General features: G+C 36.4%; 1 protein-coding gene across 6 annotated transcripts in view; it reads left to right on the top strand.

Annotated features, from left to right (window-relative positions):
* The window catches only part of EDIL3 (EGF like repeats and discoidin domains 3), a 447,876-nt gene that overhangs the window by 310,927 nt on the left and 111,196 nt on the right, over nucleotides 1–25,753 (top strand). For all 6 annotated transcript variants that reach the window (XM_024246691.3, XM_054555109.2, XM_054555108.2 and 3 more), the window contains 3 exon segments: nucleotides 10,212–10,367; nucleotides 12,076–12,220; nucleotides 16,430–16,614. In XM_024246691.3, the coding sequence (XP_024102459.1) occupies nucleotides 10,212–10,367; nucleotides 12,076–12,220; nucleotides 16,430–16,614 (486 nt within the window).

Raw genomic sequence — 25,753 nt, 5'->3', positions numbered from 1 at the left:
CTTTTCTAGCTGCATATTTGTATGAAGCTACATTTTCTTCCTGTATTGCAACCAAAACAACATATTGCAATAGATTGAATATAGAAACAAATATGACAACCTGTCTTCTCTTAAGCTAGATTTCAAAGAGATTTGATAAAATATAAAATAACTCTTTCTTCTCAGTAAATTTTTGTTTGTTTTTGAACAATATAATTATTTTCATAAAAATGTAGTGTTTATGGTAATATTTAACCTGTTCATTATTGTCATTTTTAGGTGAATTAATATATTTTTAATTTGTCAGTATTAATTTCTAATATGATAAATATTTACATATATATATATATATATATATATATAAAACCCACAATGGCATGTGAGTGTGTGTCTGTGTGTGTGTGTGTGCATGCACACTTTTGCACGTGTTTGTTCTTTGGGGCTTTTAATAATTTGTACAAGGTTTAAAAAAGTACCAAGACCAAATGGTTGAGAACTGGTGTACTTAGTAATAAGCCCCTGTGGGCCGGGCACGGTGGCTCACACCTGTAATCCCAGCACTCTGGGAGGTCGAGACAGGCAGATCACCTGAGGTTGAGAGTTTGAGATCAGCCTGACCAACATGGAGAAACTCCGTCTCTACTAAAAATACAAAATTAGCCGGGAGTGGTGGCACACGCCTGGAGTCCCAGCTATTCGAGAGGATAAGGTAGGAGAGTTGCTTGAACCCAGGAGGTGGAGATTGCAGTGAGCCGAGATCGCACCATTGCACTCCTGCCTGGGTGACAGAGGAAGACTCCGTCTCAAAATAAGAAGAAGAAGAAGAAGGAGAAGGGGAAGGGGAAGGGGAAGGGGAAGGGGAAGGGGAAGAAAGAAGGAAGAGGAAGAAGAAGAAGAAGAAGAGGAAGAGGAAGAGGAAGAAGAAGAAAGAAGGAAGAGGAAGAAGAAGAAGAGAGGAAGAGGAAGAAGAAGAAGAGGAAGAGGAAGAAGAAGGAAGAAGAAAGAAGACAGAGGAAGAAGAAGAAGAAGAGGAAGAAGAAGGAAGAAGAAAGAAGGAAGAGGAGGAAGAAGAAGAAGAAGAAGGAAGAAGAAGAAGAAGAAGAAGAAGAAGAGGAAGAAGAAGGAAGAAGAAAGAAGGAAGAGGAGGAAGAAGAAGAAGAAGGAAGAAGAAGAAGAAGAAGAAGAAGAAGGAAGAAGAAGAAGAAGAAGAAGAAGAAGAAGAGGAAGAAGAAGGAAGAAGAAAGAAGGAAGAGGAGGAAGAAGAAGAAGAAGAAGAAGAAGGAAGAAGAAGAAGAAGAAGAAGAAGAAGAAGAAGAGGAGGAGGAGGAGGAGAAGAAGAAGAAGAAGAAGAAGAAGAGGAAGAGGAAGAGGAAGAGGAAGAGGAAGAAGAAGAAGAAGAAGAAGAAGAAGAAGAAGAAAGAAGAAGAAGCGCCTGTCAAATTTAGACATTGCAAATATCTTCTCCCAGATGGTCACCTTCCTGTGAACTTTACCTGTGATGTTCTTGTAATAAAAATGTTTACTTTTTTTTAAATTATACTTTAAATTTTAGGGTACATGTGCACAATGTGCAGGTTAGTTACATATGTATACATGTGCCATGCTGGTGTGCTGCACCCATTAACTCGTCATTTAGCATTAGGTATATCTCCTAATGTTATCTCTCCCCCCTCCCCCCACCCCACAACAGTCCCCAGAGTGTGATGTTCGCCTTCCTGTGTCCATGTGTTCTCATTGTTCAATTCCCACCTATGAGTGAGAACATGCAGTGTTTGGTTTTTTGCCCTTGAGATAGTTTACTGAGAATGATGATTTCCAATTTCATCCATGTGCCTACAAAGGACATGAACTCATCATTTTTTATGGCTGCCTAGTATTCCATGGTGTATATGTGCCACATTTTCCTAATCCAGTCTACCATTGTTGGACATTTGGGTTGGTTCCAAGTCTTTGCTATTGTGAGTAGTGCTGCAATAAACACATGTGTGCATGTGTCTTTATAGCAGCATGATTTATATTCCTTTGGGTATATACTCAGTAATGGGATGGCTGGGTCAAATGATATTTCTAGTTCTAGACCCCTGATGAATCGCCACACTGTCTTCCACAATAGTTGAACTAGTTTACAGTCCCACCAACATTGTAAAAGTGTTCCTGTTTCTTCACATCCTCTCCAGCACCTGTTGTTTCCTGACTTTTTAATGATTGCCATTCTAACTGGTGTGAGACGGTATCTCATTGTGGTTTTGATTTGCATTTCTCTGATGGCCAGTGATGATGAGCATTTTTTCACGTGTCTGTCTGCTGCATAAATGTCTTCTTTTGAGAAGTGTCTGTTCATATCCTTTGCCCACTTTTTGATGGGGTTGTTTTTCTCTTGTAAATTTGTTTGAGTTCTTTGTAGATTCTGGATATTAGCCCTTTTGTCAGATGAGTAGATTGCAAAAATTTTCTCCCATTCTGTAGGTTGCCTGTTCACTCTGATGGTAGTTTCTTTTGCTGTGCAGAAGCTCTTTAGTTTAATTAGATCCCATTTGTCAATTCTGGCTTTTGTTGCCATTGCTTTTGGTGTTTTAGACATGAAGTCCTTGCCCATGCCTATGTCCTGAATGGTATAGCCTAGGTTTTCTTCTAGGGTTTTTAAGGTTTTAGGTCTAACATTTAAGTCTTTAATCCTTCTTGAATTAATTTTTGTATAAGGTGCAAGGAAGGAATCCAGTTTCAGCTTTCTACATATGGCTAGCCAGTTTTCCCAGCACCATTTGTTAAACAGGGAATCCTTTCCCCATTTCTTGTTTTGGCCAGGTTTGTCAAAGATCAGATAGTTGTAGATGTGTGGTATTATTTCTGAGGGCTCTGTTCTGTTCCATTGGTTGGTATCTCTGTTTTGGTACCAGTACCATGCTGTTTTGGTTACTGTAGCCTTGTAGTATAGTTTGAAGTCAGGTAGCGTGACTTGGTGATGAGGGCTCTTTTTTGGTTCCATATGAACTTTAAAGTAGTTTTTTCCAATTCTGTGAAGAAAGTCATTGGTAGCTTGATGGGGATGGCATTGAATCTATAAATTACCTTGGGCAGTATGGCCATTTTCACGATATTGATTCTTCCTACCCATGAGCATGGAATGTTCTTCCATTTGTTTGTATCCTCTTTTATTTCCTTGAGCAGTGGTTTGTAGTTCTCCTTGAAGAGGTCCTTCACGTCCCTTGTAAGTTGGATTCCTAGGTATTTTGTTCTCTTTGAAGCAGTTGTGAATGGGAGTTCACTCATGATTTGGCTCTCTGTTTGTCTGTTATTGGTGTATAAGAATGCTTGTGACTTTTGTACATTGATTTTGTATCCTGAGACTTTGCTGAAGTTGCTTATCAGCTTAAGGAGATTTTGGGCTGAGACAATGGGGTTTTCTAGATATACAATCATGTCATCTGCAAACAGGGACAATTTGACTTCCTCTTTTCCTAATTGAATACCCTTTATTTCCTTCTTCTGCCTAATTGCCCTGGCCAGAACTTCTAACACTATGTTGAATAGGATTGGTGAGAGAGGGCATCCCTGTCTTGTGCCAGTTTTCAAAGGGAATGCTTCCAGTTTTTGCCCATTCAGTATGATATTGGCTGTGGGTTTGTCATAGATAGCCCTTATTATTTTGAGATGCGTCCCGTCAACACCTAATTTATTGAGAGTTTTTAGCATGAAGCGTTGTTGAATTTTGTCAAATGCCTTTTCTGCATCTATTGAGATAATCATGTGGTTTTTGTCTTTGGTTCTGTTTACTTTTTAAGAAGAAGAAGAAGAAGCAGCCCCTGTCAAATCTAGACATGCAGATATCTTCTCCCAGATTGTCACCTTCCTGTGAACTTTACCTGTGATGTTCTTGTAATAAAAATGTTTACTTTTTAAAATTTTGGGTAGTATGCAATACACTGTCCTGTTGCTGAAGTCTTACTACTCTTTCCACAGCATTATGCTAAGATCTCTCTCTCCGTCCACCATCCCTCCATTCTTTTCTCACCCCCTCTATTCCTTCCTCCCTTCCTCCTTCATTCTTGTTCTTATGTTTTACAAGTAAATAGTATCTTCTTTTCTGTACTTTTTCATAATAAAATTACTTAGGTGCCTATTGATAGATACTTTAAATTGTTTGAAATTGTGTTTTTTTATATACAGTGCTGTAGGGAATAACTTTTTGCCAACATCAGTTTACTCATACTTGTAGGATACTTTTTTTAAATAGAATTGCTGAGTTAAAGAGGATGTGTGTTTTTCATTGTTACATATAACCAAATTGTCTTTCATAAATATGATGTCATTACACTATCACATGAAAACTGTCATTTATAGTCTCATAGATATAAACATGTGTAGTTCTCTATATTCTTGCTAATATTGTGTAGTCCAACATTTTTATTTTTGTTTTTGATAGGTGAATTATGATTACTTGGTGTAGATTTAATTTACTTTTTTATGAATATGATTATCTTTTCATATGTTTAAAATCCATATGCATTCCTTTTAATGGCTACTAATCAAATCCTTTGCTCATTTCTATTGGGTTAGTTGTGTTTTATCTATCAATATGTATAATCTAATATCCTTGATTGATCAACCACTTGCTATGACATAATTTGTAAAAGTTTAATGCCCATTTGTCATTTGTATTTATTTTGCTTTTAATCTTGCAGAAATTTTTACTTTAATTAATAACATTTTTAAATCTAGTGTCATGAATAGAAACCCATTTTTATCTCTGAGATTGTTTTTAATTCTGTGTTTTCCTCTGATTATTTTGTGGAACTTATTTTAGGATAGGATGTTAGACAATGATCTAAATTTATTTGAGAAATCTATCAAATTGTCCCAATTATTTAATAATCTGTCTTTTTTCCTCTCATTTAAATATTATTTATTTCATATACAAAGGTTTCCTGCATATTGGAGTCTATTGGTTTTCTATTCTGTTCTATTCATATGTCTCCATGTGTGCTGGTATCACACTATTTTGATTATATTTTCAGTCAATAATTGCTGGTGTAGAATAGTTATATGTTGATCTTATATTAAGCAAACTTGCAGAACTTTTAAATTAGTTTTTACTATTTCTTGCTTCTCTAGAATTTTCAAAGTAAATTGTTAGTTGCATCATCTCCCAATATGAGAAGTCTCAGCAATCCGTCCTCTTCCCTTCTGGAAAGAGTTTTATAACACTGTCTTGCTGCTTACTAGTTTATTCTTCAGCTATGTCTCTATGCTTCTTTGCTATTGAAACCACTCCATTGGGAATTTTATTTAGACAATTATCTTTTTATATCCAATTATCCAGTATCACCAATTGGTTCTTATTTATATGCTTGTTCCTGTCTTATGTTTCAGAAAATCTTCTTTGTCTTTTCAGGGATTTCTTTTGAATTTTAAAGTCTGAATCTGTTCTCCATTAGACTACCTTTTATTCTAGCATTAGTTCTGTTTTTTCCTTTTGATCATGGTGCTTCCATTCCCTAGAGAATTTGTTATTAATACCTTAGCTAGTGATGTATCTAGAAGGAAGGGTAAAATTCATGTCCCAGCTTCAGCTACTACAAGTGGATTAAGTTGATGTAGAGAGGATACCTTATAGCAGAATTATAATCTGTACTGACTCTACAGTCCCCTTTCCTGCAAAATACTTCATCTGCCTCAGACACTGCTCTTACCAGGACCTCATCACTCTGATTTACCTCCTTAGTCCATAACCTGCAATGTGGAGGGCAGAGGGTACAACACTCAGGCCTGCTAGTGCCTACAGACTTCCCTCTAAGCCTGGCCCACATTTTTCCACTGCTTCTCACTGGTAGTGGGCTGGAACTGGGTAGATCAGAAAGAGTTCAACAAGCAAAATGAGAATGAGAAAGAGAAATAGAACATCTAGAAAGTTCTTCCCAAGCCTGATAACCTTTATGAAGCCCTTGGAGTTACTCTCAATAAACCCCAGACACACAAACATACACTGGGATCTCAAATTTCCACTTACACTAAGGCTTTACCATAGTTTCTGTGTTCAAGTATGATAAATTTCAAAGCCTGATCAGCAATGTTCTGTCCCAGGGCATCTTAAGTGCTGGATTCAGTAGAGAGGGCCAGTAGCCCATGCTAGTTGCTTTCTTGTCAAGAACCCATTAATCCCATCCCCCATGGTAAGACTCATGATTAGATTTAAACACACACACACACACACACACACACTTAACCACAGTAGCCCTAAATGTCTTATTAGTATATAGTATATAGCTTTGAAAGTTGTTTGCAAAATTATCTTTACATGCTTGTTATTGAAACAGGAAAATTCCCTTGTCCCCGTTGCAGGGTGTGTGATGGGACGTGGCTCGCTTCTTCAGTGTCTCACTGTGCAATACCCTTAGGGGGAGGAGACAGATGGGCAGGTCGTTGGGAGCGTGGGCTCTGACCCCACAGCAGCTTCTAGGGGTAAATGTTTACAGTTCCTGAAGCCCCACTGGGCATGTTACAGTGTGCTCTTTTGGTTTTGCCATATGTAGGCAGCTTATGTTCATCAGCTCAGTTAGACCTTCTGCCTTATCACAAGGACAGAGGGCTTTCTCTATCCCGGGGTTCTTGCCTTGGTGTACCGGGAAAATCGGATCACATGTTGGCTTGGAGAATGAGTGCAAGGTTTTACTGAGTGGTGGAAGCAGCTCTCAATGAGGTGGATGGGGAGCCAGGAGGGTATGGAGTGGGAAGGTGGTCTTCCTCTGGAGTTGGGCTGCTCAGTGGCAGGACTCTCCTCCAACTGCCCTGGCCAAATTCCCCTTGGTATCCACATCGTTCCGCCGGTTGATGGCCTGCTGGCATCTACCGGTGCCTGTCGGTGGTGCTCTTCTGCTCCTCTGCTCCTCTCCACATCCAGCCACCTGTGTGCTCTTCTGCCGGTCTGTTCCTCTCAGTGCCCAGCTGCTTGTGTGTGTGCCCACTAGGGTCTGGGGGCTTTTACAGGCACAGGATGGGGGCGTGGTGGGCCAGGTGCTCTTGGAAAATGCAACATTTGGGCATGAAAACACGAGTGTTTGTCCTCACCTAGATCCGTGGGCACAGGCCCGAGGGTGGAACCCTTGCCAGGGTCCCTGCCCTTCTCCTCCCAGCACTTCCCTGTCGCCACCCCATATCATTATGATTATCGGCTTTTATAATACACTTCTCAAAATCCAAATTTTCTGGCATTGAGTGGTTAAGGCAGAAGATGTAAAGGAAATGCTTTTTTGCTCTTTTTCATGTTAAAAAAACCCCAAAAACTTAAAATAAAAAACATGTTCTAAGTGCTTTCTAGGTGGCAGATGTTGTTAATATTTTACATGCACATATCATATAACCTTCACATATTTTATAAAAACCTCCTTTACAGGGAGGAAATTAAATTTCAAAAAGCTTAGACAAATTGTTCAAGATTATATAGGTCAGAAGTGACAAAACCAAGACTGAGACCCCCATCAGTCCATTCCTCCCTTCTGCATACCCTTAGCATACATTCTAAGCATTCTAGATTCAGATTATCATTCTATTTATATTAATGTAGGAGGCCACCATTTGCTCAAAATACCTTAGAAGGCACTTCTGCTTTTTAAGGATACACAGTGTTCCTACCACCAGTGGAACAACAATTTCTCTGAAATCAGATACATAAATGAAAATATTTTATTTCCTTTTCAGGCATCCACCAAGCTCATAGAGAATAATTTAGGCATTTCTGATGCAATCCTCAATAGACCTTTTACATAGTATGTGGGATAGTTCATATAGGGAGAATAAAATTAATATCACCTTTTAGCCATTGTTATTTTACAGAGATATCACAAAATAATGTTGGAATGGGATGGAAAGGAATTACTTGCAGATACTTGTAAGTGGAGGTGTTTCTAAAATCATACTATATATTTCCTCAAAGGCTTACTTAGTTTATTTCCTATAGCAACATAGTTTACTGGTATTAAATTTGAGTATGACTATGATGGTGACAGCTTAGCTTCCTTATATTGAATTATTTTCCAAGCTTAATAGTGCTAGATACATGAAAAGTCAAAAGTTTAAAACCTGTAAGTACTAAAACTTAGTGAGCCTGAGCCTGTATTCTTATAAATGTTTTCATTTTAATTTTGTGTTTAATGGAAACAGTGCCAAAATTTAATTACAAATATCTACTAAAAGTTAGACACAACCCAAACTGAGTGATGCTTAACTAACTGCAATTCATCTTCCTAAAATATATATGCAGAGCTTCTAAATATTAGAGCAAAAAGAATTTTTACATGATTTTTAATGATTTAGAGAAAAATACAAACTCAGGTTTTTATTTTTTGATCCTATTATGCATCTACAATTAAAGCTTTAGAAAATTAGTGTCTATAGCTTATGAGCCAAAAATCTAGCAAAGATAATTTGGCTGTCTACAACAGGTATAAACAAGATAATTGAAATGAGATAAAAGATAATTGAAAAAGGAATGTTCAGCAACATCAGATGTGAAACTTGGCTTCCAAAATGAGAGAAAACATGATTCAAAGTGTCCATTGTGTATGTTGTATGTATTGGAAGTGTTTAAACTGCAAAGAGTCTCAGATTAAAAAAAAAAGAAAATGTCATGCATAAGATAATGAAAGAATATGACTTTTTCATAGTGATGTGCTAATTGACCTAACATACTGAAATAAACATCTTTCAAACATTCCCTCTTTCAAGTTGCACAGTTAAAACTCCAAAATCAAACTTTAAAGGACTAATGGAGATAAATGGAGATAAATATTAAGAGTAGTAAGTAAAATTTACATTCATGAGGGATATTGTCTTTTTGAACCTCCAAAGAGGAATGGGACTTAAAATGTACTCATGGTTATTGTTGTTGTGTGATGTCTGAACATCAAAATGAGAAAACCAAACTTGAATATCTGAGTCCATCCACTTAGCATTGTTCAAGGAAAAAAGGGACTATTGGCCCAGAATTTTAACACAAAAATTGTACTCATCAAAACTCCAGATTTTCTTTATATATGAATAAGACTGAGAATCACCTTGTGAGTAATCGTTGAGGGAACGATTTTATGAGGTTTCAACGGGGAAGATGAGACTTTGGGAGACTCAGAGACAATGGTGATAGAGTGGCTGTTTTCATCATGCACACCATGGACCATTTCAAATGCTAACTCTCAAAGTCTCATCCTACAGTGGAAAACTCTAATCACTTACATGAATCTGAAGATTTTTCTGGTTTTCTTTGGAAAATAATATCTGAGTCATTAACTTAATATTATGGCATGACATATTTAAATTTTTCCGATTTATATTTTTGGAGAGGGTGATTTATAGCAATTTATCAAGAACATTTAAAAGATTTTATAAACATCATAAAGGCATTTTAATTTTAATGTTTACTATATATGAATAAGGCACTTTTCTACATTGTAGCATTTGATTTAGTTATTAAATGTTAAGTGTCAAAAAGATATCTCTATTAAATATGGGAAGAATAATAACAATTTTATTTGATGTATGTTACTTTTGAAGCAAACGGTTGTAAAGTGATTTGGAATGCGGAGAAAATATGGAGAGAGAAAATTCCAGTTAGAAATTTTACTTAATAATAAAATGAAGAAAAAAGCAATCATTTAATTTAAAAAAAAAATGCTCCACAGACTACAGTGTAAAGATCCAGAAACTTAAGGGATACTTATTTGTTTTTGGTTTGGACATCATTTTTGTCTTTACTTTTTAAAATTCTGGTATTCAAAGATCTCAGTGAAATTGTCATGTTTTATTGTAAATGGAAATTCTAGAAGCTTAAATCAGTTTATACACATTAACAGTTATGTTGACAATAGAGTTTTATAGTAATGACACTGAGATTACTTTGACAAGAGAATATTCCCAGTTTTCGGTTTATTAAGTTACATCTGCATATCGTGAGAAACCAGATGCTTTCTATACTTATGTTTTTGGGGCACATTGCCCTTTTCAAAGCCTGTTCACCAATATTTGTTTACTTAAAAATAGTATTCCATTACAGAAAGGGATTTTGAAGCTAAACTTAATATATACCTATTGTAAACATTTATCCGTAAAAACTACATGAAAATTATTAGCTTTTTATATTATTATTAATCTGCATTAACAATGTTCCATTTCTAAAATTCGTATTTTCAGTATTGTTATCCTGAAAGCAATAAGATTATTGTTGATTGTGCTTGTCTTTTCAGATAAATTTGCAAAGGAAAATGAGAGTTACTGGTGTGATTACCCAAGGAGCCAAGAGGATTGGAAGCCCAGAGTATATAAAATCCTACAAAATTGCCTACAGTAATGATGGAAAGACTTGGGCAATGTACAAAGTGAAAGGCACCAATGAAGACATGGTAAGAATAATTTAACCTACTTAATTTAAAAGAAAAATGTCATTGATAATCATTGATTATCAAATGATAAGGTCTTCAGGAGAAGACTTATTTTGATGAAAATAAATTACCAATGCGTCTTGTTTTTAACTGGGCTAGTGTGGTGAAGGAAGTAGTAATTCTCCAATTTATAAACTTAAAATGCCTGACATTTAAGATTTTCACAGATTTTAATTGGTGGTGCTACAAATACTTTGACACAGGTGGACACAGTCTTTTGTATGACAATTAGGCTTTATTTTAATGATACATTTTTATTGCTTTTGTGATTAACGCACTTTTTTTTTTTTTTTTTTTTTGAGACGGAGTCTCACTCTGTCGCCCAGGCTGGAGTGCAGTGGTGTGATCTCGGCTCACTGTAAACTCTGCCTCCCAGGTTCACCCCATTCTCCTGCCTCAGCCTTCCGAGTAGCTGGGACTACAGGCGCCCACCACCACGCCCGGCTAATTTTTTGTATTTTTAGTAGAGATGGGGTTTCACTGTGTTAGCCAGAATGGTCTCGATCTCCTGACCTCCTGATCCACCCGCCTCGGCCTCCCAAAGTGCTGGGATTACAGGCGTGAGCCACCGCGCCCGGCCGATTAATGCACTTCTTAATGAAATAACTATTATATCAATGAAAACTATTTTCTTAAAAGCAAGAAAAGACCTAAATGATAGAAGAGATATATATCTTTATATGCTTCATATTGGAAGAAAGATTTGTTACTTAACAAAATAAAATATTTTAGAGGTATTGAATATAATATTCAATATTCAATACCTCTAAAATATTTTATTTTGTTAAGTAACAAATCTTTCTTCCAATATAATATAATATTGAATATAATATTCAATATTCAATACCTCCTTTCCATTTCTTATGATATTCCCAATTCTTTTCTTAGTTCTTCATCAGAAATTTTAATTTTAAAAATATCAGGACTGGAGATCATTCCATTTAAAATCAGGCATTATACCAGACTCTAATAAATTATATAAAATATTTTTTAAATTGCCCTCTTAAATGAATGTAAATAAGGTTTTTGGATTATCAGGTTTACATAAAAGGTAAAATAAGAATAAGCCTTAATGAATTTACAATGACACATTATAATACTTGAATTTTAGAGGCAAACATAGTTTTTAGCTGGAAATTTTAATAAGGAATTCTATTATCCAAGTACTTGGGACTGGTTGATGAAGATATAATCTTCATGAGTCAAACCTTAAAGCATCATAAATCTAATCATAGCATTAGAGAGACTGGATGATCAGGAAGCAGTAGCAAAGACTGGTTTCTACCCCCAAAAGTATGAATACTAAGTAGCAAAATGAGCAGACAGTCCCAGATTAAATTGAAGGATTTAAGGTGTCCATTTCTCAAAAAAAGAGAAGAGCGCTGCCCTGGTTCTGAAAGACTGGCCTTAAAATTGACAAGACCATCACAGTGGAATATAGATCATGTCATGAGCCACAGTGGTTTATGGCTTTAATTAGGAGTTTATGGTTGGGTTTTATATTCAGTGCTCATGGCAAGGCACTTCTCAAATGCTCCATGCTCCCAAATAATGTAATCTGCTCTTTGAACAATTATTTTTGATAAGGTATAGGTAGGGTCAATATGTAAAAATAGGTAAATAAGCTGTTGCAATGAATAATTTTAAACTCTGTATTGTTTTTACACAGGTGTTTCGTGGAAACATTGATAACAACACTCCATATGCTAACTCTTTCACACCCCCCATAAAAGCTCAGTATGTAAGACTCTATCCCCAAGTTTGTCGAAGACATTGCACTTTGCGAATGGAACTTCTTGGCTGTGAACTGTCGGGTAAGTCTCAAATTAACTATTTCTGTATTCTATTTAAAGAAAACAAAAAGCATATTTGTATGTAGCTTGTTACTAACCTGCAAATTCAACAACCATAGAAATTTATTTCTAGGGCAAAATGTCTACAACATGGTTCAGGGAAAACCAGTGTGTGTTTATGTGTAGAATAAACAAGTTCTAAAACATGCCACAGGGTAGAATTAATGTAGAAAGAGTAATGTGTTTTGTTGAGTGCTCAAAGAAAGCACAAGGAATTCTCACGGGAAAATTGTCACTTTTAAATGTGTCTCATTGTTTTGCATAATAACTATGATCTATGTTTTCTGACAAAAAGTTTAGTAAAAACTGGAATCTGCCCCACCTCATAAATTGCAGTTAAGATTAAGCTATATAACACAGAAAAGTAAGCTTTATCTTTGTCCATCTATCATAACAACTTTATCTTTGTCTGTCTACCATAAGAACTTTTTTTTAGGTTTTATGAAACATTTAACTTCTCATTCCTCAATACTTCAATACCAAGATTGCTAATATAAATTCATTCTTGGATCATTCTTAGCTAGCAACCTGCTTATTGTACAAATAGTGGTTATCCAACTCAAGGATAACCTATCAAACGACTCAGAGTTAAATAATTCTTGTCCCCCAGGAACATCAATATTAGATATAAAGATGAGGACTTAATGTGTGGATCTTACAGTGGCCCCATTTCAATATAGCTAGATTCTGAATGAAATAGAAAATTGTATCTAGGCGTTTCACTTGTTATATTTTTGGTAGTTGTTCTTATATTTCTGGCATCACAATTTACAAACTATCTTTGCTGCAGTGGCCTGAAATTATTTTGTTCAAATAACTGTGAAGAAAACTAAAAGTGCATGTGTGCTCCGCTTTTTAGTGTAAACTTGAAGTGAGGAAAAACCTTTACCAAATCTAAAACAATACCACTTAATTAAAAATAGGAGAACAAGTCCCTGCAAAGAGACAACTGTGAGCTTTTTATTCAAGAGGTTGCCTATAGGTTAAAGCGCATACTTTATATCTGTTTCTCTTCCTAAATTTATTTGTGTTGCCTAAAAAAAGGATTGATTTTCAAGCAAATAAAATTTACTCTTAAATAACCAATTTTTAATAAGACCAATACATTTTAAGAATTAATTTGTAGGGTCAAGTGAGCCTATTTTAAGAATCACATTTTCATATTCTATGTTGGTGTATTTTTTGAAGCAACCAACATTTGCTTTACTACCATTAATTTTCCTAACGAGATCTTTTCCTTATTTTGGCAATTTAATGCAGTTTGTTTACTCCAGTTATTAAGATCCAGTAAATCTTAGCAGACTTATTGCTGTACAGTGTTTGTATTCCGTGTCACTATATCTCCACAGACCAGTGTCATCCCTAAGCCATTTATCATAAAGCAATCAAGAGGAAGCCACAATATGATGAGATCTGCTGCAATCCACATGGTTTTTAGTTGCTTAACATCACCTTCCACAATTTTTCAGTCTTTTGATTCATGAGGGTCAGTCTTTCACACATGGCACGGTTACACCCCTAAGATGTGAATATATTTTACTCCCAAGTTTGATAAGACATTGCACCTGACACTTTACAGGTTTTATTTTCTCAAAAAGAAGCAGTGCTGTATCTCCCAGCACAGCAAATTGATTTTGAACTTGCATGCAGAGAGTAATATCTCTCAATGGATGCTTTAAAAAACTAGAGCACTTCATTATAGAAATACCAATTTCGTTGTTAATACTTCATTTTGTTCAAGTGCTGGCCACACTGGTAAAAGAGTTAATTAATTTATATACATGAAATCATATGGATAAGAAGTAAAATTTGTGGCATGAGGCACATTGGCAGAGAGGTTAGCTGTAACACTTGGAAATAAACACTAATGTAATGTACCAAACTACTCCCCACAATCCAGTGGAACACTTTAAAGCCTTATTGTATTCAGTAAATTGCTATTAAAATATTTCACCCTGCCTAGAAGATGAGCAGGTAATCTCTTCTCAGACACTTTTGAAGATCATCTCCTAAATTCTCTGAAAGAAGTATGACTTAAGATATTTGGAATAAAATAGATTATGACCCTAATTAGAGGAGGAATACTCATTCATTCATTCTATGAACCAATAATTTGGCAATTCTGAGATAAATACTAGACAACAGAATGGATATAAAGTGAATTTTATGGCTAAGCAGAAGTGGTCAAAGTAAAGGCATTCCTTTTCTATCCAGTACTTCAATACTATGTTATATCACAAAAGGAGGGAACCAACTACCTTTCCTCTTCGCTTGTATCTCCTGCAAACTAAGCAAAGTTTTCAAAGACTTGGGGGGTGGGATGCAGGTAGAGGCAAATATGGGAATAAAAGAACAAGTCAGAATTTTTCAATGTAGATAATGCATGCCACTATGAAACTAACTTCCTGAAGATAAACAGCTTGCCATTAAGCCTGTTAGAACTTTCTAGACTCTTAGAGAATTGTTATGACTTTTTTTTCACCCAGAATATACAGGTAGGCATTACAGCTATCTTTAATATGAGGCTTCAGATACTTATCTCCTATACCAAAATGCACTTGTGTTAAGACACACAGCCCTCCATGTCATGTTTTCCATGTTTTCATAGGATATGCATTTCCTAGATGGTGGAGGTGAAGGAAAATATGGGGAGCCTCAAGAAGGAAGAAGTGATCTAGATTGACCAGGACAGAAAGCAATTAGTTATAGCTAAGAGTTATTGATCAATGAAGAGTTCTAAAGCACCTCTTTTATAGTTTAGAATCCAAAAAAAGGTCTAGTTTTAGAAACTGTACCCAATAATTAAATATTATTGAGTACTTGTTGATATGCTGATATTTGGGGACTTACCATTGCCATCTGTTGGGATGAGTTTTACAGAAATCATACAAATAGTTAACATTGACTGAATGCTGTGTGCCAGCACTATTTCTAAGTACTTTATGTTTATTAAGTAATTTCTTACAACACTTCCTTGAGGTAGTTTCTATTATTATCACCATCTTACAGATGAGAAAATTTAGGTAGAAAGTTGTTAAATAACAGGGCAAGGCTACACAGCTGGGAAATGGGAGACAGTAGAGTGTGAGGAGAAAGTATTGGGTTGGAGTGGTGTCCTCTTGTCATCTTTGCTTCTTTGATGATCAAACTTACCTTGTGAGTTACTTGACCAAAATTTAACAGTTTCACATGAAGAAGACTCAGCCCCTGGCTCATATGATGATAGAATCATGCTCTCTGTTACAAAAATTGTAAAGGGTATTTTGTCACAGTTGCAATCCAAGATTGGGAAATTGTGTGTATATTTATACACACACAAACATATGTACATGCATATAATTTTTCAAGGACAAGCAAGCCAAAATTTTTACCATATTAAACTCAAAAATATATGTGGTAGATTTGAGAATCTTACAAACATACCTAAACTTTATACGTTATTGAATAGGATTGAAATAAAATAATGTGTTAAAAGGTTTGTTCAGTGGTGGTTTTTGCTAGAATTATCTTATTATCTTCTGTTATCTATTAGTTTAAATTACGCTTGCACAATGCCTGGCACATGGCATACCCTCAGTAAATACTAGATTCCTGTCTTACAGAAGAAGCCATGTTGGTGCTATAAGAATCAGTGATGAAGATTAACATATTTCTTTAAAAACAAAATGCTGTCCAGTTTAGAATACAACAGTGGAGCAGCTTGTGAAAATGACTTTGTACTGAGGGAATTTTCATTTGCAGTAATGTGAAAACAAATAAAAGAAAAACAAATATACTCTGTGAGAAAATGTCCCATTTTTAAAGACACAATGAAACTTGAAAACTAGGGAGTAGTCAGGAGGCCTCCAGTAATGAGACAGGAGAGAGCATTTCAGCATTGTTTTCATTTTGCAAAATCATCTATCACAGAAAAGTAGTTTAAATTGTCTGTCTTGTTTTCAATTTTTCCAAAATATATTCAGACAAAATAGCTTGAATTGGCTATCTTGTTTTTCGATTTTGTTTCAGATTTATTTCTGATTATAGCTCTTTTTTTGGATTTAGATGCTTTCTCTTTGGAGGAATGAATAGCATTATGTTTAATCTTCTCTTGCCTATCCAAAATGAATGCAGAAAAATTCCAGGGTGATCAATTATTTTTCTCATGGAGCCCTTCTCATTTTCTTTCAGGTTGTTCTGAGCCTCTGGGTATGAAATCAGGACATATACAAGACTATCAGATCACTGCCTCCAGCATCTTCAGAACGCTCAACATGGACATGTTCACTTGGGAACCAAGGAAAGCTCGGCTGGACAAGCAAGGCAAAGTGAATGCCTGGACTTCTGGCCACAATGACCAGTCACAATGGTTACAGGTAAATTTTTCCAAAACTGTTTCACTACCCACTGTTCCTCTTTCTTAGAAGATTTCCTGTTGGTTAGGTGAGTGTCAGAGTCGTTACCTTCACGCTAATTTAAATGTGCCTTCATCTTCGGCTTAACTAAATTGGTAAAACACAAATTCCTTATGAAACCATGTCTGTGGGCTATTTTTACGCTGGTGTTGGTTTATAGATGCTAGTGTAAGCTTGATGCGGGAGACTGTACCAGATCATACTATGTGTATGTCAATTGATTGATTAGGAGAGCATTTGCATCTTAACTCTCATCCATTCTAATACTTTGCATTAATATTGGCTTTGAAAGCATGACAGCAAGAATCCAAAGGGCATTGAAATCATGCCACTGACCTGCAAACTGTTCACATAGAATCATGACTCATGACATATTAGCTCCTTACCTGTGATTGCTAAGCAATGAAGATATTTGATTACATTCTCAAAACAGATCTTGCTTATAGAAGGAAACCATAGATACTGCAGAGTTTATCATTTGCAAATGAAGTAAGGTTACAGTCAGTGCTTTTTAAAATAATCTTCATGAAATTCACTTATTTGTGGAGCACGTTTAAATATGCACAGGTTTGTTAGTGGCTTCTGTGGCAAAAAGTAAGACAACTCAATTCCGTAATGAGATCACTTTACAGTGAAAGATACGAGTTTTGTTCTTGTTGATTTTTATGCTGTATTTATGAGTTTAAAAACTAGTAGTTCATTGCATTCCCAGAAATCATGAAAACAATTTAACATAGCAAATTCCACCCCTATCAAACAAGATTTGCCAAATCTGTAACTGTTCTTATCAGGTTACCTGAAATTTGCAGTAGTTCCTCTTCTCTTCTCTCCTCTCTGCTCCACTCCTCTCCTTTTTTGAGACAGGGCTCACTCTTGCCCAGGCTAGAGAGCAGTAGTGCAATCATAGCTCACTGCTACCTTAAATTCCTGGGCTCCAGCAGTCCTCCTGCCTCAGCCTACCAAATAACTAGCACTACAGGTGCACATCACTATACCCAGCTAATTTTTTTTTTCTTTTGGGCAGACAGGTGTCTCACTGTGTTGCTCAAGCCAATCTCGAAATCCTAGCCTCCGCCAATCCTCCTGCCTCAGCCTCCCAAAGTCTTGGGATTACAGGCATGAGCCACCACATCAGGCTTCTTTTTTCAGTTTTTTCTTCAGTTGGCCTTACTTTTTCTTATACTCACAAGTAGAAATACTCACTTTTTTACTTACTTTCCCTTAACATTTTTTATTGATCTAGAGCTTTATTCAGCTCTCATGAGCTAGCACATATTATAGGTAATAATGTAAGTCTTTCTCCTATTACCGTTTTATGAACTTTTTGAAGATAAGGAGTATGTTTTCTAATATATCATCCCAGCACCCAACCTTATAAGTAGCACTGCTTACTAAATTAAATTATTTATTTAACAAATGTTTGTGATGAACCTAGAAAGCATCATATAACATGATAAATAGTGATGACATATAAGTGAGCAACACACTGTTGCTTAAGACATTAAGATATTACCCCTTGCTTAAAATATTCCTGTTATCTGGCTTAGCTCACACCGTTTTCTATTTTCCTCCATCCTCGTAGCAGATGTTTCCCAATGCCCTTTCTTGGTCACCCTTCTCCCAATTATCTTCCTGCTAACATCTCTTTCACCAGCTCCATACACTCACATTAACTGATTTAGCAAGTATTGGTAATTTCAACTATGAAAAAATGACTGAAATATCTGAAAATCGTTTCCCTTCTTACCACCCCCACTGCTACTTCTATCATCAGTGCTACCACCCTCTTTCACCTGGGTTTCACAGAAGCTTCTTAACCAGCTTTTCCGTTTCTAGTTTTACTCTCTAAAAATTCATTTCTAAAGTAGTAACCTCTGTGTGTGTGTGTGTGTGTGTGTGTGTGTGTGTGTTTTCCTAAAAGGTAAATATGATTATCTTACTCTCTTGTTTAAAACCCTTCATTACTCCCTCTGTTTCAGAATAAGGTGCAAGTTCCTTAATATAACCTAACAGTTTTTGCATGATTTGGCCCCAGTTCATTTCTTACCCTACTGTCCTAAATTTGCTTGTACTCAAACCAAGTACTATCTCCTTCTTCCCATTCCTTTATAAATGTCCTCTTGCTATAAGAAATGAATGGAAAGAACCTCTACCCACAGCATTATCTGCCTTCTGTTGTATTTAAATCCTTCAGCTTCAGTTCGGATGTACCTTTCTCTGGGAGGATTTTGCTGCCAAATCCATTCTGCCCACGTCTGACTTAAATCTTTCTCATGTATACTACTACGTCGTCTATAATTTTGTCACTATACCATTTTCTTACTGTATTGGAAATTGTGTTTTTATGCTAGGCTGTTTGTTTCAAGAGGCTGAGACCATGCCTATCCTGACTTTCTTAACTTGTTGTTCAGCATCTAACTAACCTAACACATGGTGGGCATTCCATAAAGATTTGTTGAATGAATAAATGAATGATTCATTCAAAAAATAATTCAAGTTATTGGTTTGAGCCAACATAGCATATAAGTTTGATCCCCAATTTAAGAGGCCAACTGGTACATATTCTCAATTTTTCAATATTTAAAAGATACATTTAAAATTTCTTGTTGAAGAGCTGACCTTTTTTTTAAATAAGGAAACTAAATTTTTATAATATATAGCCATCATGAAGTTTTCAGGTTCTTACTTTGAAGAAAATCTCCTTTCCATTTGTTAGACTTGACAATGATCAACTTAAAATTTTTCATTGCTATATATTCTAAAGATTGTAAATATTCCAGTCATGTATCAGATTGGCTGCATATCACTTAATATTATTTGTGAGTCATAATGCCATGTGGAATAAGGCAAACTATTTTACACCGGATAAGTAGCTCAGGAGGTTGGTAGACTCTAGAAACATCCACATAAAGGGATTGCGAATGGTACATTACTTTGGAAAGATAAAAATTAAACGAATGTTTTCACATGAATCAGGGCGTAATCTTCAGTGTGAGCCTCCATCTATCACTTTGTTCAAGATGATTTTTCAACTGTCTTCTTAAAGTCACTTGCATGCTGAAAATGATTCATTCTGTTCATAATAGACTTTGTGTTAATTCAAGGACTAGTTCTTCTAATATATGTCTAATTTTTGTTGTATCAAAACATATTCAGAATCTCCAAGGCAAAGTAAATTGACATCTTTTCCTTTTATTTATTTATTGTCTGACATCATGCAAGAAAAAGGCCCAGAATTGTGACTATTTTTTAGTGTTTTCCCCTCAAGAGAATATAATCTGTTCAACTGTATATTGTTATGCTTGTTAGTGTTTTTGTTGAAAATAAGATTAACATTTTCATAGATAACAATGTATGGGGTGATTTTCTTTTTAAGTTGTTTTTATAGAGGTAACATAGAGGTCAATTTTTATCCTGAATTTATTTATAAAATCAGACACCTCTAAATTAGGTATATTTTTAAATAAAATGCATCAGTTCTGAGCAGTAGCTCTTCAGAAGAAAAGCCATGTCTGCCACTTAAATTCCCTTCCTTCATTATCAATCTCTTGCTACTTTTTTAAGAAATGTCTGTTATATACCAGCTAAAAATGTGACCCTCTAATAGAGTTTTATTTCCGTTTAATAGGTTTTTCTAAAACCTAATCAGATATCTGGCAATACAATTGTAAATTCAGCCCCCAAAATACCCTTATGCCTAATTGTGAATTCTTGTGTGTCCTTTTGGAAATTCATATGTATTCAAATCTCATTTTAACATTCTTTATATATATATATATATTTTATTATACTTTATAAGTTCTAGGGTGCATGTGCACAACGTGCAGGTTTGTTACTTATGTATACATGTGCCATGTTCGTGTGCTGCACCCATTAACTCGTCATTTACATTAGGTATGTCTCCTAATGCTATACCTCCCCCCTCACCCCACCCCACAACAGGCCCCGGTGTATGATGTCCCCCTTCCTGTGTCCAAGTGTTCTCATTGTTCAATTCCCACCTATGAGTGAGAACATGCGGTGTTTGGTTTTTTGTCCTTGCGATAGTTTACTGAGAATGATGTTTCCAGCTTCATCCATGTCCCTACAAAGGACATAAGCTCATCATTTTTTATGGCTGCCTAGTATTCCATGGTGTATATGTGCCACATTTTCCTAATCCAGTCTACCATTGTTGGACATTTGGGTTGGTTCCAAGTCTTTGCTATTGTGAGTAGTGCTGCAATAAACACATGTGTGCATGTGTCTTTATAGCAGCATGATTTATATTCCTTTGGGTATATACTCAGTAATGGGATGGCTGGGTCAAATGATATTTCTAGTTCTAGACCCCTGATGAATCGCCACACTGTCTTCCACAATAGTTGAACTAGTTTACAGTCCCACCAACATTGTAAAAGTGTTCCTGTTTCTTCACATCCTCTCCAGCACCTGTTGTTTCCTGACTTTTTAATGATTGCCATTCTAACTGGTGTGAGACGGTATCTCATTGTGGTTTTGATTTGCATTTCTCTGATGGCCAGTGATGATGAGCATTTTTTCACGTGTCTGTCTGCTGCATAAATGTCTTCTTTTGAGAAGTGTCTGTTCATATCCTTTGCCCACTTTTTGATGGGGTTGTTTTTCTCTTGTAAATTTGTTTGAGTTCTTTGTAGATTCTGGATATTAGCCCTTTTGTCAGATGAGTAGATTGCAAAAATTTTCTCCCATTCTGTAGGTTGCCTGTTCACTCTGATGGTAGTTTCTTTTGCTGTGCAGAAGCTCTTTAGTTTAATTAGATCCGATTTGTCAATTTTGGCTTTTATTGCCATTGCTTTTGGTGTTTTAGACATGAAGTCCTTGCCCATGCCTATGTCCTGAATGGTATAGCCTAGGTTTTCTTCTAGGGTTTTTAAGGTTTTAGGTCTAACATTTAAGTCTTTAATCCATCTTGAATTAATTTTTGTATAAGGTGCAAGGAAGGAATCCAGTTTCAGCTTTCTACATATGGCTAGCCAGTTTTCCCAGCACCATTTGTTAAACAGGGAATCCTTTCCCCATTTCTTGTTTTGGCCAGGTTTGTCAAAGATCAGATAGTTGTAGATGTGTGGTATTATTTCTGAGGGCTCTGTTCTGTTCCATTGGTCGGTATCTCTGTTTTGGTACCAGTACCACGCTGTTTTGGTTACTGTAGCCTTGTAGTATAGTTTGAAGTCAGGTAGCGTGATGCCTCCAGCTTTGTTCTTTTGGCTTAGGATTGACTTGGCAATGTGGGCTCTTTTTTGGTTCCATATGAACTTTAAAGTAGTTTTTTCCAATTCTGTGAAGAAAGTCATTGGTAGCTTGATGGGGATGGCATTGAATCTATAAATTACCTTGGGCAGTATGGCCATTTTCACGATATTGATTCTTCCTATCCATGAGCATGGAATGTTCTTCCATTTATTTGTGTCCTCTTTTATTTCGTTGAGCAGTGGTTTGTAGTTCTCCTTGAAGAGGTCCTTCACATCCATTGTAAGCTGGTTTCCTAGGTATTTTGTTCTCTTTGAAGCAATTGTGAATGGGAGTTCACTCATGATTTGGCTCTCTGTTTGTCTCTTATTGGTGTATAAGAATGCTTGTGATTTTTGCACATTGATTTTGTATCCTGAGACTTTGCTGAAGTTGCTTATCAGCTTAAGGAGATTTTAGGCTGAGACTATGGGGTTTTCTAGATATACAGTCATGTCATCTGCAAACAGCAACAATTTGATTTCCTCTTTTCCTAATTGAATACCCTTTATTTCTTTCTCCTGCCTGATTGCTCTGGCCAGAACTTCCAACACTATGTTGAACAGGAGTGGTGAAAGAGGGCATCCCTGACTTGTGCCAGTTTTCAAAGGGAATGTTTCCAGTTTTTGCCCATTCAGTATGATACTGGCTGTGGGTTTGTCATACATAGCTCTTATTATTTTTAGATACATCCCATCAAAACCTAAATTATTGAGAGTTTTTAGCATGAAGTGCTGTTGAATTTTGTCAAAGGCTTTTTTTGCATCTGTTGAGATAATCATGTGGTTTTTTCTTTGGTTCTGTTTATATGCTGGATTACGCTTATTGATTTGCATATGTTGAACCAGCCTTGCATCCCAGGGATGAAGCCCACTGATCATGGTGGATAAGCTTTTTGATGTGCTGCTGGATTCGGTTTGCCAGTATTTTATTGAGGATTTTTGCATCGATGTTCATCAGGGATATTGGTCTAAAATTCTCTTTTTTTGTTGTGTCTCTGCCCGGCTTTGGTATCAGGATGATGCTGGCCTCATAAAATGAGTTAGGGAGGATTCCCTCTTTTTCTATTGATTGGAATTTTTTCAGGAGGAGTGGTACCAGCTCCTCCTTGTACCTCTGGTAGAATTCAGCTGTGAATCTATCTGGTCCTGGATTTTTTTGGTTGGTAAGCTATTAATTATTGCCTCAATTTCAGAGCCTGTTATTGTTCTATTCAGAGATTCAACTTCTTCCTGGTTTAGTCTTGGGAGAGTGTATATGTCGAGGAATTTATCCATTTCTTCTAGATTTTCTAGTTTATTTGCATAGAGGTGTTTATAATATTCTCTGATGGTAGTTTGTATTTCTGTGGGATCGGTGGGGATATCCCCTTTATCATTTTTTATTGCATCTATTTGATTCTTCTCTCTTTTCTTCTTTATTAGTCTTGCTAGTGGTCTATCAATTTTGTTGATCTTTTCAAAAAACCAGCTCCTGGATTCATTGATTTTTTTGAAGGGATTTTTGTGACTCTGTCTCCTTCAGTTCTGCTCTGATCTTAGTTATTTCTTGCCTTCTGCTAGCTTTTGAATGTGTTTGCTCTTGCCTTTCTAGTTCTTTTAATTGTGATGTTAGGGTGTCAATTTTAGGTCTTTCCTGCTTTCTCTTGTGGGCATTTAGTGCTATAAGTTTCCCTCTACACACTGCTTTAAATGTGTCCCAGAGATTCTGGTATGTTGTGTCTTTGTTCTCATTGGTTTCAAAGAACATCTTTATTTCTGCCTTCATTTCGTTATGTACCCAGTAGTCATTCAGGAGCAGGTTATTCAGTTTCCATGTAGTTGAGCAGCTTTGAGTGAGTTTATTAATCCTGAGTTCTAGTTTGATTGCACTGTGGTCTGAGAGACAGTTTGTTATAATTTCTGTTCTTTTACATTTGCTGAGGAGTGCTTTACTTCCAACTATATGGTCAATTTTGGAATAGGTGTGGTGTGGTGCTAAGAAAAATGTATATTCTGTTGATTTGGGGTGGAGAGTTCTGTAGATGTCCATTAGGTCCACTTGGTGCAGCGCTGAATTCAATTCCTGGATATCCTTGTTAACTCTGTCTTGTTGATCTGTCTGATGTTGACAGTGGGGTGTTAAAGTCTCCCATTATTATTGTGTGGGAGTCTAAGTCTCTTTGTAGGTCCTAAGGACTTGCTTTATGAATCTGGGTGCTCCTGTATGGGGTGCATATATATTTAGGATAGTTAGCTCTTCTTGTTGAATTGATTCCTTTACCATTATGTAGTGGCCTTCTTTGTCTCTTTTGTTCTTTGTTGGTTTAAAGTCTGTTTTATTAGAGACTAGGATTGCAACCCCTGCCTTTTTTTGTTTTCCATTTGCTTGGTACATCTTCCTCCATCCCTTTATTTTGAGCCTATGTGTGTCTCTGCACGTGAGATGGGTTTCCTGAATACAGTGCACTGATGGGTCTTGACTCCTTATCCAATTTGCCAGTCTGTGTCTTTTAATTAGAGCATTTAGCCCATTTACATTTAAAATTAATATTGTTATGTGTGAATTTGATCCTGTCATTATGATGTTAGCTGGTTATTTTGCTCGATAGTTGATGCAGTTTCTTCCTAGCATCGATGGTCTTTACAATTTGGCATGTTTTTGCAGTGGCTGGTACTGGTTGTTCCTTTCCATGTTCAGTGCTTCCTTCAGGAGCTCTTTTAGGGCAGGCCTGGTGGTGACAAAATCTCTCAGCATTTGCTTGTCTGTAAAGGGTTTTATTTCTCCTTCACTTATGAAGCTTAGTTTGGCTGGATATGAAATTCTGGGTTGAAAATTCTTTTCTTTAAGAATGTTGAATATTGGCCCCCACTCTCTTCTGGCTTGTAGAGTTTCTGCCAAGAGATCAGCTGTTAGTCTGATGGGCTTCCCTTTGAGGGTAACCCGACCTTTCTCTCTGGCTGCCCTTAACATGTTTTCCTTCATTTCAGCTTTGGTGAATCTGACAATTATGTGTCTTGGAGTTGCTCTTCTTGAGGAGTATCTTTGTGGCGTTCTCTGTATTTCCTGAATTTGAATTTTGGCCTGCTTTGCTAGGTTGGGGAAGTTCTCCTGGATGATATCCTGCAGAGTGTTTTCCAACTTGGTTCCATTCTCTCCGTCACTTTCAGGTACACCAATCAGAGGTAGATTTGGTCTTTTCATGTAGTCCCATATTTCTTGGAGGCTTTGTTCATTTCTTTTTATTCTTTTTTCTCTAAACTTCTCTTCTCTCTTCATTTCATTCATTTGATCTTCAGTCACTGATACCCTTTCTTCCAGTTGATTGAATCGGCTACTGACGCTGTGCATTTGTCACGTAGTTCTCGTACCATGGTATTCAGCTCCATCATGTCCTTTAAGGACTTCTCTGCATTGGTTATTCTAGTTAGCCATTCGTTTAATCATTTTCAAGGTTTTTAGCTTCTTTGCGATGGGTTCAAACTTCCTCCTTTAGCTCGGAGAAGTTTGATCATCTGAAGCCGCCTTCTCTCAACTCGTCAAAGTCATTCTCTGTCCAGCTTTGTTCCATTGCTGGTGAGGAGCTGCGTTCCTTTGGAGGAGGAGAGGTGCTCTGATTTTTAGAATTTTCAGTTTTTCTGTTCTGTTTTTTCTCCGTCTTTGTGGTTTTATCTACCTTTGGTCTTTGATGATGGTGACGTATGGGGTTTTGGTGTGGATGTCCTTTCTGTTTGTTAGTTTTCCTTTTAACAGTCAGGACCCTCAGCTGCAGGTCTGTTGGAGTTTGCTGGAGGTCCACTCCAGACCCTGTTTGCCTGGGTATCAGCAGCAGAGGCTGCAGAATAGCGGATATTGGTGAACAGCAAATGTT

The sequence above is a fragment of the Pongo abelii genome, chromosome 4 (genome assembly GCF_028885655.2).
Source record: "Pongo abelii isolate AG06213 chromosome 4, NHGRI_mPonAbe1-v2.0_pri, whole genome shotgun sequence".
Lineage (NCBI taxonomy): Eukaryota > Metazoa > Chordata > Mammalia > Primates > Hominidae > Pongo > Pongo abelii.
This window is presented reverse-complemented; position numbering and strand designations above follow the sequence as displayed.